At 35.1% G+C, this 14,167-nt stretch overlaps 1 protein-coding gene across 2 annotated transcripts in view; it reads left to right on the top strand.

Moving 5' to 3' along the window:
• The first annotated feature begins 10,916 nt into the window (after nt 1–10,916).
• The window catches only part of SNX7 (sorting nexin 7), a 46,162-nt gene continuing 42,911 nt past the window's right edge, over nt 10,917–14,167 (top strand). For both annotated transcript variants that reach the window (XM_011368544.2, XM_023536385.1), the window contains exon 1: nt 10,917–11,098. In XM_011368544.2, coding sequence (XP_011366846.1) covers nt 10,928–11,098 — 171 coding nt within the window. In that variant the 5' untranslated portion in view covers nt 10,917–10,927. The remainder of the gene's footprint in view (nt 11,099–14,167) is intronic.

The raw sequence follows: 14,167 nt of genomic DNA, 5'->3' as shown, positions 1-14,167 counted from the left end.
AAAACCAAGTTTTTTTCTATGGAATGTTAAATACAAAGAGGAAAATTCTCCACTAGGTAAGAAGTTAGCCAAGCATAATTGAGATAAATGAGAGGGCATTTGTCATAATTAATAATACAATAATAAATCACATAATAATTAACTAATTAATGCAATTGGCTAATGTTCACAAATAGTCTGAGTAATATCTTACAGATCCTTAAAAACCTCTAGCTATATATAAAATGCAGACAGTGAGTTTCTCTATTTAAGGAGCTTATACTTATTTAAGGGAGGTTATCGTAGTAATATATTGATAGTCTGGGTGAGGCTATGTGTATAACTGCCAAGGTTAAAAGTATGTAAAGTAGGGAAGCAATCCATGGAGTCAAAGGCGGCACTGTGGAGAGAAAGTTAACAAGGTAGGATACTTTTCATTTAAAATAACTGAGACGTATGCTTTCAATTACAGTTGAGAGTGTTACCAAAATTCCTGTACTGTCTCTTAAATTCTATATATGTGTACAGCTCCCCTTTGAGTGAGTCATTACATGTAGTATCTGCCAGGCTATTTAGAAGTACTAGGGGATAAGAATATTCTTGGTACAGCAGTTTTAACTGTCAACTAGCTTTCCTGATATAAGCATATATTAAGTCCTTTCAGAAATGCTCCTATTTGTTGGTTGGTTAGATTTCAAGGCAACTCAGCCCTTTCCTGGAGAATATCTATGAAGACAGCACTTTGGTTTAGAGAAGTTTTCATTTACTGTACCAGGATCCATTTTAGCCATGCCTATTAAGTGTGCAGTCAGCTGGCTGTGCTCCTTAGGAAGCATTTTTATTACATTCCTGAGTTGGGTCTGCAGTGTTATCTGCCCATAAGACATATTTTAACCTCTTCAGGAGTTCTGCTTAGAGTAATTATTTTTCTTGGCTTGCTGTGCTTCCAATTAGTCATCACTGAATCTACAACAGGTAGTTGGCTGATACGGTGTTTCATATATGTATCCAGTACCCCAAACTTATTTTAAGGCAGGTTTACTAGACCCTTATCATTTGTGGATATTAGGATTCATGGCTTCCAGTGTGGTAATATGACATATCACTGAGGCACACAGGTAAGAGTGGTTTGGAGGACATACTTAGTGAGAGAGCTCTGCCTGTCTTTCAGCCTGAACATCTTCCTTGTTCTTTATTCGTTCTTCCTGACATATGCAGAAATCTTTCCTGAGGTGATTAAAAACACTAATTTTTTAGTGTATGTGTGTGCGAGTGTAAAAACAAAGCATCTGAAAAGAATGTAAATGCTAAAAATCTGGAACAACTTTTTTTACCTGCTCAGCAATGGTCAAGAAGAATTTATTTTTATTTCAATGGTTCATGAAAAAAAAACTGAAAAGAAAATAGATAATTTTCAGTAATCAAGAATATATCTTTATCCTATTCGAACATACCTTTTTAAAGCTTTTCAAAACTTTTAGTATGATTTTTTATTATAGAATATTTTCATGCATACAAAAGAATAATATAATGTATATATCTATATTATATCTGCCTCTATATATTGTATAACTATGTAACATCTATAGTGTAAAGCAAGGGAAAAAACAACCTCTGGGCAAAATCTGATCCACTTCATCTTTGTAAATAAAGTTTTATTGGCATGCAGCTACACCTATTCATTGAGGGATTGCCTATAACTGCCTTCACACTACAATGGCCAGGGTAATTTTGGCAGAGACAAGATGGCTCAAAAGGCCTAAATTTACTCTCTGGCCCTTTATGGAAAATGTTTGTCGACCTCTAGAAATAGAATAATAAAATTTGCATCCATGTTCCCACCATTCAGCTTACAAAATAAAACATAACCCAAAATTTTGACATTTTCTGTGAGGCTCTCCCCAACATTATTTCTCATTCTGTTCAAAGAAAATAGTAATCTGAATTTTGTGTTTATCATTTGTTTGGTTTGCATAAAAGTTTATATATGTATCTTGAAGTAATATATATTAAGGATTTATGTGCATTTGTATCTTGTTAGGACTTTTAAAAATGATACTGTTTTATGTGAAGTCTCTGATTTTTTTTTACCTAACATCTACTTTATGAGGTCTCTCTATGTTCTGACATGAAGTCGTAGTCAGTTTTCATTGCTGTGTGGTATTTATAACCTCGTATGTATGTACCACAACTTATATATCCATTCTTCTGTCTCTAGTCTTTCCTGATTTCCAAGCATACTTGAGTATACTCGTACTTCCTCGCATTTGTGCACTATATAACTAGATGTAAACCATAGAACTTGATTTATTCTTGCTTTAGATTTGTATTTAATTTCAAAGGAAACTGAATAAGTGAATTCAATGATAACTCCCAGAGATCATATCTTGATGTACAGTTGACTGATTGGCAGTTAGGAAGTCAAATGCTGGTTCCTTCACTTAACAGCAGTTAGAGTTCAAATAAGTAATTTAACCTGTTCATTTCACTCATCTGAAAACTGTGGTAAAAGAGGACCTACTCAATAGCATTGCTCTCTGGCGACAAAAAAAAAAAAAAAAAAAAAAAGGCGGGTAAGAAATAGAACATACTCTACAGGATCATGATAAGGTTTATATAAGATAATTCACATAAAGCCTTCAAGCAGGCAATGTATACATCACACTTATTCATCTCTTTTTATCTTCTCCTTGATCTTCTGTGATCCAAGGTTAGGTATGACTTCTCTAAGAGGTTACAAGTGAGAAAACAACCTCAGAAAGGTAAAGTGACTTGACCAGGTTCACATAGCTGGTAGCAGTCCAAACTTGAATTAAGTTTAGCTTTGCTTGTGTACAGAGACTTCTTCTTTCAATACGCCACATTCTTTATTTATTTTTTTTTTTTTTTGGCCACAGGGAAAAATAAAATTATGTGAAAATTTTCTGTGGTCAGTACATAGCTTTATAGTGTACAAAAGCCAAGGAAGTCCAACTGCATTCAAGGCAACACTGTTAAAAAATAAAAATCTCTAGAAACATAAAAGTGGATAAATAAATTACTGTCTATGCCTAGTAGGGTATAGATACTATATACCACTGGGAATTGTGTCAAACAAGATTAGAGTGTTGTGTACCCCTTTATAGAACGCGACATAGGCTGGCTTTTCCCCCAATCACATTTTCAACAGTGTTCTACAGAAGGCCTTTCTAATTTTTTATTATTATTATAAGCAGGCAGATTGGAAGGAGTTGTAAACCAAAACACAGCTGGTGAGTCTAAATTTAGGCCCCTCGAGATGAGTGTCCCTCAGAACAACATGGCTTCCCCAACTCCTTCCGCTTTAAGCTGCTTTTTTACCAGATGTCTCTTGGTGTGCATGTTTTATGGGCATCAGCAGTTTTATTTGCATGGCCTTTTCATGCCAGTATTCTGATTTATCACACTTCTCACATAGAGTTTTTTCTCCTTACTTGTAAAGAGAAAATAGCTGTTTGTGCACAGATGGTAGATGCGATTTAATATTATCAGAGCAATTCATGTTATATTTATGAGTTGCTCCTGAGTGGCGTTTTAGTGAGGAATATTAAGGAAGGACACCTCTTAGAGAGGTCACATCTCATCCTTTAACCTGTTTCTTCAGGTGTTTAGCTCCTGGGCACTCAAATATTAGCAAGCCATTGTTTGTTTGAAATTTCAGCTATGTATTTCATTTCAGTGGTAGAATTTTGGCAATATCTACTAGCATTACAGGAGGGAGGCAAAAACACTTCTCAGAAATTACTGAAGTTGATTGTTAATCCATAAAAAATGAGTGAATAGAGCAAGGATGAGCTATCTTAATCATAATTCCTTCCTTCCTTTCTACTCTTGCTTCTTTCCTTAAATTTTTATTGTGTATAACTTTATGTACAGAGATGCCGTTAGTTTGCTAAGGCTGCTATATAGCAAAGTACTGCAGATTAAGTGTCTCAAATGACAGAAGTTTATTTCCTCACAGTTCTGGAAGCTCGAAGTCTGAAACTAAGATGTCAGCAGTGTTGGTTCCTCTTGAGGCAGTGAGGGAAAGATCTCTTACAGACCTCTTATCCTGGCTTAAAGACGGTCGTCATCTCTCTATGTCTCTTAACATCATCTTCCTTCTACAGAAGTCTCTGTGTCCCAGTTTCCTTTTTTATTGCGACACCAGTCGTGTTGCATCGAGACCCACCCCAACGGCCACATTTTAACTTGATTTCCTTTGTAAGGACCCTATCTGAATAAGTCCGCATTCTGAAGTACTAGGGGTTAGGACTTCAACATGTGAATTTTGGAAGGACATAATTCAACTCATAACAAATGCTCATAATAAACCAAAAGTAACAACAAGGGAAACTTATGCGTAATTCGTAAGTGACTTTGTCAATAAATTCCAGTATCATGCTAACACAATTCTAATGTCCGTTTATTTTAGTAAAGTCGCTTTAATAGTTTCTCTTACAGTAAATGTTACATTGGAGTAAAGATAACAGACAACGGCTTCCTGCAATAATTTGGCTTACTTCTCTATTACATGTATTCAGATCTCAGCCTGAAAACACCGTAAGATTTTTTTGTCGTGTGTTTACCTTATGCTAGTTATAGGAAAGATATTTAGTGTTATTTAACTTAGTAGAGATTCATCACACAGATAATGACTATTCTGCTTTAATCTCTTGAAGACAAAAAAAATGAAAAGATGTATTTTCATTGTTTAAAAGGTCATAAGATAATGGACATACATCCAATTGCTAAGAATGAATGAATGTGTAAATGGAGTTGAGGTGTGGGAGAGAGAGAGAGAGAGAACTGGCAGGAGAGGGAGGCGGGCAGTGCTGCGGGCCGAGGCCTTTGTTTGGAAAGAACAGATTTCAGTGATCCATTTGTCATGAAAAGCATTAACCACAAAAGGTTAAATGGAGTTCTTTTTGGTTAATTGCTTCTTTGGATCTTCTCAAACACTTATTTTCTTCACTTATTCATGTCCAAATGTAAATCTGTTAAGTATTGTCAGTGTATTTTCTTCCCCCCCCTTTTTTTTTTGAAGTGAATATAAAACACTTTGGATAGTCAGTTTTATTGAGGTTTTAAGAATGTTTTTGAGTGATTCACAGTAATTTAAATTCTTCTACTGAAATCTTGGATGTTGCTAAATTTCAGCCTGTAATTTTCTTCCTTTGCTAGATATTGAAGCATATTTTTATGACACCACACTACACTCATTGGAATTGTGAGCCTTTGTAAATTCATGCAGATCTTTCCCACTCTACAAAAGGATACATTTTAAGCAGAGGAAATAGAATGCTAATTATGTAGTAGGTACAAGAAGTGGGTTGTGGTGAGTTAAGAGGGTGACTTCACACAGTGCCAAAGCACATGGTTGTATGCAATGTTGGTGAAATTTAAAGTACATTTGCCCATCGAATTAAAATTTGTCAGCTTACAAAACTATTTATACGAAATGGTTATTGAGAGGGATTTTTGTACATGCTGACTGCACATTTATTTGGAACTTCTAAAACTCTGTGTTTTAATGGCTGTTTAGTATTCCATTGTGTTAGCATCCTATAATTTATTTTGACAATCCCATTTTCATGTGATTCCAGGCATATTTTAAAATTTCCCATATAACTATGAAACTCTGATGAGTTAAAAAAATCAAATGTAATCTAAAGTCTTCTGCCAAAATGGCCCTAGAAAACTCTTTCAGTTTATTACAATAGTTCTTACTGTCTCTGAACACGTTACATACAGTGTTGACTCTAACAATTTTAATTTTTTTCAGAATAATATGTTTATTTTAGAATACTTGGAAAAACAGAAACTCACATAGGAAAGTATTAAATTCAACAGTAATCTCAATACCTGGAATAACATGTTAACTTTTTTTGTATAGCTTCTAAGTTTGGCCACGCATGTACATTGCAAGTGTATTTGTGTTCTCTCTCTCTGTCTGTCTCTCTCTCACACACACATACACACACACATGCGCACACACACACTTTTTCTCTCCTACCCTCTGGCCTCTCTCTGTCGTACATACACATATACATTAGAATCTACTTGTGCACAAATTTTTATAACCATTTTCTCTTAATAACATACATTTTCCAAGTTGCTATACAGTCTTTGAAAACATTACTTATAATTACTTTATTCTATCATATGGATAGACTTTATTGTATTCTATCATAGGAATGTACATACCATAATTTATTTTGCTAAACTGTTGTTGCAAGATATTTATTTTCTCTGTATTTTTGTGTGTCTGATTAACCCATCTGTAACTTGTCATGAATTTTTTAGTTTAAACCATGCCTAAATGTTTTTTTCTTTCAGAGTCATTTTGCAATCACAATAACCAAACTCTTCTTACTCAAAAAACCATTGTTCTTGTTTGTCTCTTCAATTAGCGTGTCCTACTACATTATCTCTTATATTATTGCATCAAAGGGTTACCCAAATGCTGAATTATACTTCACGTAACTAATTTTTGGTGTGGGAAGAACCTTGTGAATAGTGCTCTAGCTATTACTGATACTTCAAAAACATTTAAGTTGATGTGTTTTGAGGAGAAAGCGAGCCCATATCATGATTTCAAACTTTTTTCATTCATGGTACTATGAAAAAAGTACCTTTCCTTAAATATCAGAATTTTGCTACATTTTACTGTATTAATGCATTTGAAAGTTGTGTTAATTTAGCCTTGTGAGAGAGATTTTGGAGATTTTCAAGTCCAGCTCTTCAATATGACCTAGAAAGGCCGAATTAGTTGTTCAAGTTCACCTGCATAGTCAGTGGCAGAAACAGGACTAGAACCCTGTTTTTGGCCTCCTTTTAATTATTTTTTCGTTCAGGATGGGCCAACTCTGTTGCTAAGCTAAGATGGGTCTTGTTTGCAGAATTAATCTCTAAGTGTGTCAATTATCTTTGGTCTTTGCACAACAACAGACAAATATTTGATTCTAATATCCGCATTCTTACTTTTGGAGAAAATAAAACTAAAAGAGAAAGTACAAAGCTGGAGAAGTCATTACTACTACTGAGGAAATAACTCACGTGTTACATCGATAGTAACATTTGAACAAAGTATTACTTATATTTAAAATTTACTGTATGTCATCTTTTGCTTTATTTTGGCAATTTTATTTAAAAAATAACACATAGCCCTTCTCTTTCACTTATTTAAAAGCAAACAAACTATTGAAGCTGCCTGAGGAGATGACTGGCATGTCCAAGGAAGTGGCCAGTGGGCCTGGGGCTGAGGAGGGTGCAGGGTGGTTGGGGATGAGAATAAGGCTGCCTTGGCCGACGTGGTCAGGGCTGAGGAGGCAACTGGCAGGGTTGGGAGGCTGGTTACATACAGGGGTTTGAGCAAAGAAGTAAATATATTCAGGTCAACGGGGGCCAGGCTTTTCTCTGCTTGAGAGAAGAATTACAAATATGGAAAGGAAGAAGACTGAAATAAGCCTTATCAGTGTGAACTTGTGGTATTTAATATCTGTTTATATTTCTATCTGTGTATGTCTAGGTCCAGATTTGTGTATGTATCTATATATGTGTGTGTGTACATGTATGTGTATATATGTATATCATACTTATATTTCCTAGCATTTATATTTTGGTTTCTAAATACCAGTCTCCTCTAAAAGGAAGAACTCCTTGGAGAAATGTCTGATTCATGACTGGGGCAGGGAAAATACAAGATAAACCTGAAACATCTTTTATGCCAGAAAGTAAAGTGCTCAAGAAATAATGAAGATATAACAAAAACACACAGATGCCAGCTTTCAGGGGCTCCCACTAGGCAGGTTTTGGATATTTATAAGATCAAAATAAAGTGTGCTATTAATGGATTATAACCCATTGAGTAAAATAGAACATGTGTCTATACCTACATACTTAGTTGACTAAATAAATAAATATTCTTCATCCTCTTTAGTAGGAAACCTACTGATAATATCAAAATTGAAAAGTTAAGAAAAGCAATCTACATGTTATTTTGAAAGAAAGGCTGCAACGAAGTCAAAAATAGCTAATAGAGTTCTGAATTTGTATCTGAGGAGCATGAAGTAGTAATAGCAACTGAAGCACACTGTGCTGCTTTTTTATGTTTTAATTTGTTTTTATTGTAAGCCTTGTGGAATGCATTGACTTTTGAAAACTATAGACATACTTTTCATTTTGAAATAATTTCCAAAGTTGGAGAAATGTTGCAAGAAAATCACAAAGAACCTAGATTTCCCAATTATTACCATTTCACGACTTCCATTGTCTCTCTCTCTGTGTAAACTAAATAAATTGGAGACATGACGTTTTGTTACTCCTAAATAGGTCTATGTAGTTTTTGAAAACGAGGGTACTCTCCTACACGGTCATCACAGTAGAAATAACAAAATCGGGGCAGTAACATTGACACAACACTACATTCTGATCCTCAGACCCTTGCACATTTCTCCAGTCGTCCCAATAGCATCCTTCAGAGAGAAGAAAACAGAGGTTGTCCCCCTTTGGTACGGAGTTCGATCCAAGAACATGTGCTGCACTTGGCTGTTGTGTGCCTTTGGCGTTCTCCAGTCTGAGCGGTTCCTCACCGTCCTTTTCCATAATGGTATTAGCGTTTTTGAAGCTATTTGATAGGTAGTGTCTTCTCCCCTCATACATTTATTTTCCCTCCTACCATGTTAATATAATTATATCACCATTTTTGGTTCAATTCAGGATTCAGAACAACTTTTATTCACAGTCAAGCCATATGGAGAACTATTACATTTTCATTCTTATACACCTTTTGTTTTCTTGAGAGTTCATCATTCATTTATTCATTCATTCTCTTTTTTTATCCCTCCCTTTCTCTCTCTCACTTTCTCCCCCTGTCGGCTTTCTTTGCACCCATTGTAATTCATCTACAAACTCTAACACAGCATTTTTCCTTTATTATGTTTAAACATATCAGGTATTCTGCCGGCCTCCCTCCCCCTCTCCCTCCCCGCTTCCTTTGCTCACTCCCCTTTCTTTTTCTCTTCCCCTCTATCCCTTCTTCCTTTCCCTCTCTTATTCTTTTTCCTTGTTCCTCTCCCTGGAGACTCTGTCTTCCTGGTTCAGTCTGTGTGGGTTGTTCTCTAGGTCGGCTGCAAAGCTGTCAATCTGGAATGTTCTCTCACTACCATCCAAGGAATTTCCTTTAGTTCTTTTTTCTGTTGAATCTCCTGTTTTCAGATCCTGTTTCTTCTTTCTTGGTATATGCCCTTGCTTTGGAAAAGTACAGAAGCTTCTAAAAAATGGGTACATGGGAAGTCAGTTTTTGAAATCTTTCATATCTGAAATGGCTTTATTCTGTTTGTAAACTTGAATGACAATTTGCCTGGCTAAAGAGAATTCTAGGTAGAGATATTTTCCTCTCAAAAATTTGAAAGTAGTATTTTATTGTTATTTAGTTTGCAGTGTTCCCATCGAGAAATCTGAAGCTATTCTTATTCCTGAGATTTCTATTGTATTTTACCTGTCTGTATCCTCTCTGGAAGCTTTTAGGAATTTTAAAATCTCTACTATTATGAAATGTCAGAGTGATTGTTGCTTGTAGGAGTACCACCCATCCACCACTGACCCATTCATTTTGAGGAGGCCTGATAAGCCCTAACAACCTAGACACACTTCAGTTCAAAGGACATTTTCCTTCTTCGTTTTCTGGAATTCTTTTTATTCAGGTACTGTCTGCCTGGATCCTTTAATTTTAAAAAATACTTTATTCTTTTCCAACTATTATTATTTTGGTTTAACTTAGTTCTTGAATTCTATCTTTTAAACTTTCTGTTGAGTTTTTACTCTACTATCATATTTAAATTTTCATAAGCCTCCTTTTTTACTGGTTCTGCTGCTGTTCTTAACCTTTTAACTATATGTAACACCTGTTTTCATTCATAAATTTGATGTCATTCTTATCTCTGACAATGTCACCTATTTTTTAAGCATCCTGTCTCTATTCTGTCTGATTTCTGTATTTTATTTGCCTATGAATCCTTTTTTCACATCAGAGGCTTTTCATATACTCAGATGTTCTGTAGTTCCTACCCCAGGTAATGAGAAGCTGAGCAGATATGCAGCGGGCATTGTGGGGGCTTCCCTGTAGCATGATTATGCAGAGACCTGGCTAATCATTAAGGACAAACTACAACTGTCAGTTTTTTTCTGGGACCAGTCAACTGAGAGAGGAAAACTCCTACTCCCACTTCCCCGTCCCCGCTCCCCAAACTAGAGAAGAGGGCCGTAATCTTTCATTTGGATGTAGGTCTGTCCCTTGAGATGTGTGTTTTCCTAGGGCCTCCCTCTCTCCCTCTATCTTGCCTGGTGCCCTTGAGTTCAGAGGCACTCCAGAAAGTAAACTTACAGTTCTTTGCAAAATTGAGGAGGAAAAGTCACCTGATAGCATAAGATAGTTGAGGGAATCTGAGGTACTAACGTTTTTTGCTATATTAGCTTTTTGACCAATCCTCCGGTTTGGGCTCCACCGGCACTCTGTGTCCACGGTCTTGGGGATCGTCTGGCATAAATGTGCCTTCTTCTTCCTAATTTACCATTCTTTCCTAGGTTTACTTTTCAGCTTTCTCTGCACTGTTATTTCAGTTACCACTTGACAATTAGAGTTCCAGTTTCCAAAAACTAAATTCTGCTTAGTCTCTTCTTTTTACCTTGAGGGTTTGTGCTTTTTCCTGCCTTTTTGTCATTTTGTTTTTATTTGTTTGATTCTTTGTCATTTTAAAAGTAGGACTTTAAGAGGAAGCAGAGATAAAAATACATCTTTGACATACCGTACTTAACCAAGAGTCCAGTTATCTTTTTTGTTCTTGAGATATTTCATTAATATTTGTGGTGTCTATGAAAAAGGATTTTAACAGTTTTTTTTTTCCACAAGTGTTAATTTTTGAATTTTATTCCCTAGGATGCCTCTCTGATGGACATGAATTCCTTCAGCCCTATGATGCCAACATCCCCTTTATCAATGATAAACCAAGTCAAGTTTGAAGATGAGCCAGATTTGAAAGATCTTTTTATTACAGTTGATGAACCTGAAAGCCATGTTACTACAATTGAAACTTTCATTACTTATAGGATTATTACTAAGGTAAACACTTAATGAACATTTTCTTGGATATTGTTGCCATCTTTGAACTTTTGGGAATGCTTCTTGTTCTCTGTAACTCTCCACATTAGAGAGTCTTGACTGAATTGACTTATTTTTCAACCATTTTGGGTAAGACATTGCATCTTATATTCTCTTCACTTGTTCTATATCAAATCAGTGGAATTCCAGTTAACTTGAGTAACAGTCAGCCATTTTTTTGGCAGTTGTGCTTCTTAAAATAGGTACATTTTAAGTTTTTAGGTCAAAAAAAATAAAGAAATAATTTGGAAAATAAGAGCCTCGATTTGCTAATAAAACAACTAGTTAAAAACATGATGTAATATTTATATTCATATTTCTTCTGAAGATTACAAAAAATAATTTTATTTATTTTCCAAAGAAGAACAAGTAGCCTGTTTATTTTATATAAAAGATACTGTTGGTTACTTAGTAATTCTGGGGCAGAGTAGATCTAGAATCCGAGCCTCCTTAATCCAAGGACAGAGCTCTGCAAAAAGACTTTACCTCTGACAAAATAAAACAACCAAATAGTACATCCATTTAAAAAAAATGCTTTACTAACAGCCTTTAGGAATTCTATTTATAAATTATAATATTTTATTTATGAAGCCTCACCCTATGGCTCTTTTGTAGTTGACAAGGTTTTGGATCATCTTCCTGTAGTCATTTCTTCCAATGAAGCTTCGTTACATTTCACAACAATGTATATATCTGATCTCTCCACTCAGATTCTTAAAATCCTTCATCAGCAACCCCTTTCCGACAGAACAAGTGCAAACTTTTTGGTTTGACACGTAAAGAAGTTCTCAATCTGGTGCCAACCTGCCATGTAAGACTCACTGTCCACTTTTAATACCCCTGCTCTCCACTCATATAGAACTACTTCTATTGTCTGAATGTTCTAGGGTATTACTTGCTCTCCTGACTTTGCATATACTTTTCCTTCTGTCTGGTATGTCCTTCCCTCTCTCAAACAGAAGAACTACTGTTTATCTTTCAAGACATAAGTCAAAATGATGCCTGCCCTCCCATTTTTGCAGGCTGAAAATTCTCTTTCTTCTGTTTCCTCTTACTGTTCTAACTGAACTCGTAAAGAATGTAAAATATTAGAGTCTGTGTAGCAAGGCAATTAAAAGCCTATATTTAATCCTTCTAAGCCTCAGGTTTTTTAAATCTATAAAACTGAAACGGTAATACAGCCTGGTTCTGTAGAGTTGCTGTGAGAATTGACTTAGGACAGGTAATCAATGCAAAACACTTAGCAAAGTATCTGACACATAGTGATCAGTAATTGCCACCCATCCACATGTGAGTAGATAACTATGTGTTTATTTGTGTATAATCCCAATGAATATATGAGTTTCTCAAGGAAAGTAATTATATATTAAGTTTTCTATAATTCCAAACACAGTCCTTAGGATAAAGTAAGTAAGCAATTTAACTTTTTGGTGAATGAGTGAAGAAATTTATAGTACATAGCCATATCAAGAGGCTATAGAGCAAGACAGCATGGATTTAAATTGTTATTCCTCCTCTTCGTTGCTGTGTCTTAGACAATTTAATTAAAAGAGTAAAGTAGGTCTAGTAATTCACAGTGAAGTGTAGAGGGAATGGTTAAAGTACATTCTTGATTCTAAGATTAATTTTCCCTCAGAAACAGTCTTCTAAATCCTCGGAGCTAAGTGAACTGTTTGCCCTTGATCAAAGGTCAGTGTTTGTTGAACGAATGCATTTTGGGGTGTAGATCACATGGGTCCATTAGTCTTAAACTTCAAGTGCCCAAGCTTTCACGGTCAGAGATGAAAAATTAAACACCATGTACAATATAGCTTCCAAGGAAAAGTTTATTCTAGATTAGAAGCATTATTTATGCTCTGAATCAACGTTTTAGAACACACGTTCTTTTGGGATAGAGATCTGTCATCAAATCTCGTTATTCCTACAGTTTGGAAGCTTTTATCTGTCTTCTAATGACCAAAATTGGCCACTTTAGATGGCACATCCCTGCTGTAGAGAAATTAGTTATGATCCAAACCCAGCTGATAATACTTGTTTTCCTTGTCATATTCATATATATATTCATTTATGCATATATGGCTCATAACCCTTTTGGAGTAGAATAAAGTCTTACAGTAGAAAGAAAGAAAACACTGTCCGTGAGACTTGCACTTATCCTCTGTTATTGCAGTATCTTAGAGAACTCTTTTGGGTCAATGACAGACTGATAAGGACAGAATCAACCGTTATTTGACTTGATTTAATATCTTCCTCTTGCTAGAATTTAAATCAAATTGTTTTATATTTACTTAAAGTGTTGGAATTCTTAAGGACATCTGAAGCTCAGTCTTATTTTAACTGCCCAGTTTTGAGTGTTTTTATTGTTAGTTTTGCCAATTTTTTCCCCTGGAAATTGGTAGTGAACCTGTACATATGTGCCTGGTACAAGGAGGTGTTCAATAAATATTTTTTAATGTGTGACTCTAAACCATGTTTTGTGTGCATATGTATGTATGTGAGTGTATATTTGCATATATATGTACACATATCAACCATATATAAATTCTTATACTATTTCTACTAGATTTAGTTTTTCTATTTTTACCATTTCTATAACATGTACCATTTTGCATAATATTTAAGATTTTGTAGTGTTTTGTGAACATTTAATTCTTTAGATATATGCATCTCACTTACCTCTGCTTTTTCTCACTGAAAAGGAAATGGTTTACGAAGGTACATTGTATGATGCTCTAAACATTCACTTCAAAAGAATAAACCTTGGAAAGTACAGCTAATGTCAGCCTTATTTCATGACAATTAAGATTGCATCTTATGACTCGAACTGCTTAATTTTACAATTGTGTTTGCGTGGGTGATTGATATTTCTGGCGAGTGTGAAATATGTATGCAATGTGTTATTCCATCTATACTCTTCCAGGAAAACCTCAACCTTAATATCACTGTGTATAATTTTTAAATGCAAAAATTCAGTTAAATAAGATATTGGTGGAAGTGACTGTTTTCTTATGAGAGGTGCTTATGCATTAG

Source organism: Pteropus vampyrus, unplaced genomic scaffold (genome assembly GCF_000151845.1).
Source record: "Pteropus vampyrus isolate Shadow unplaced genomic scaffold, Pvam_2.0 Scaffold6, whole genome shotgun sequence".
NCBI classification, from domain to species: domain Eukaryota; kingdom Metazoa; phylum Chordata; class Mammalia; order Chiroptera; family Pteropodidae; genus Pteropus; species Pteropus vampyrus.
The sequence above is the reverse complement of the archived record's forward strand: the minus strand, read 5'-3'. Positions and strand labels throughout refer to the sequence as shown.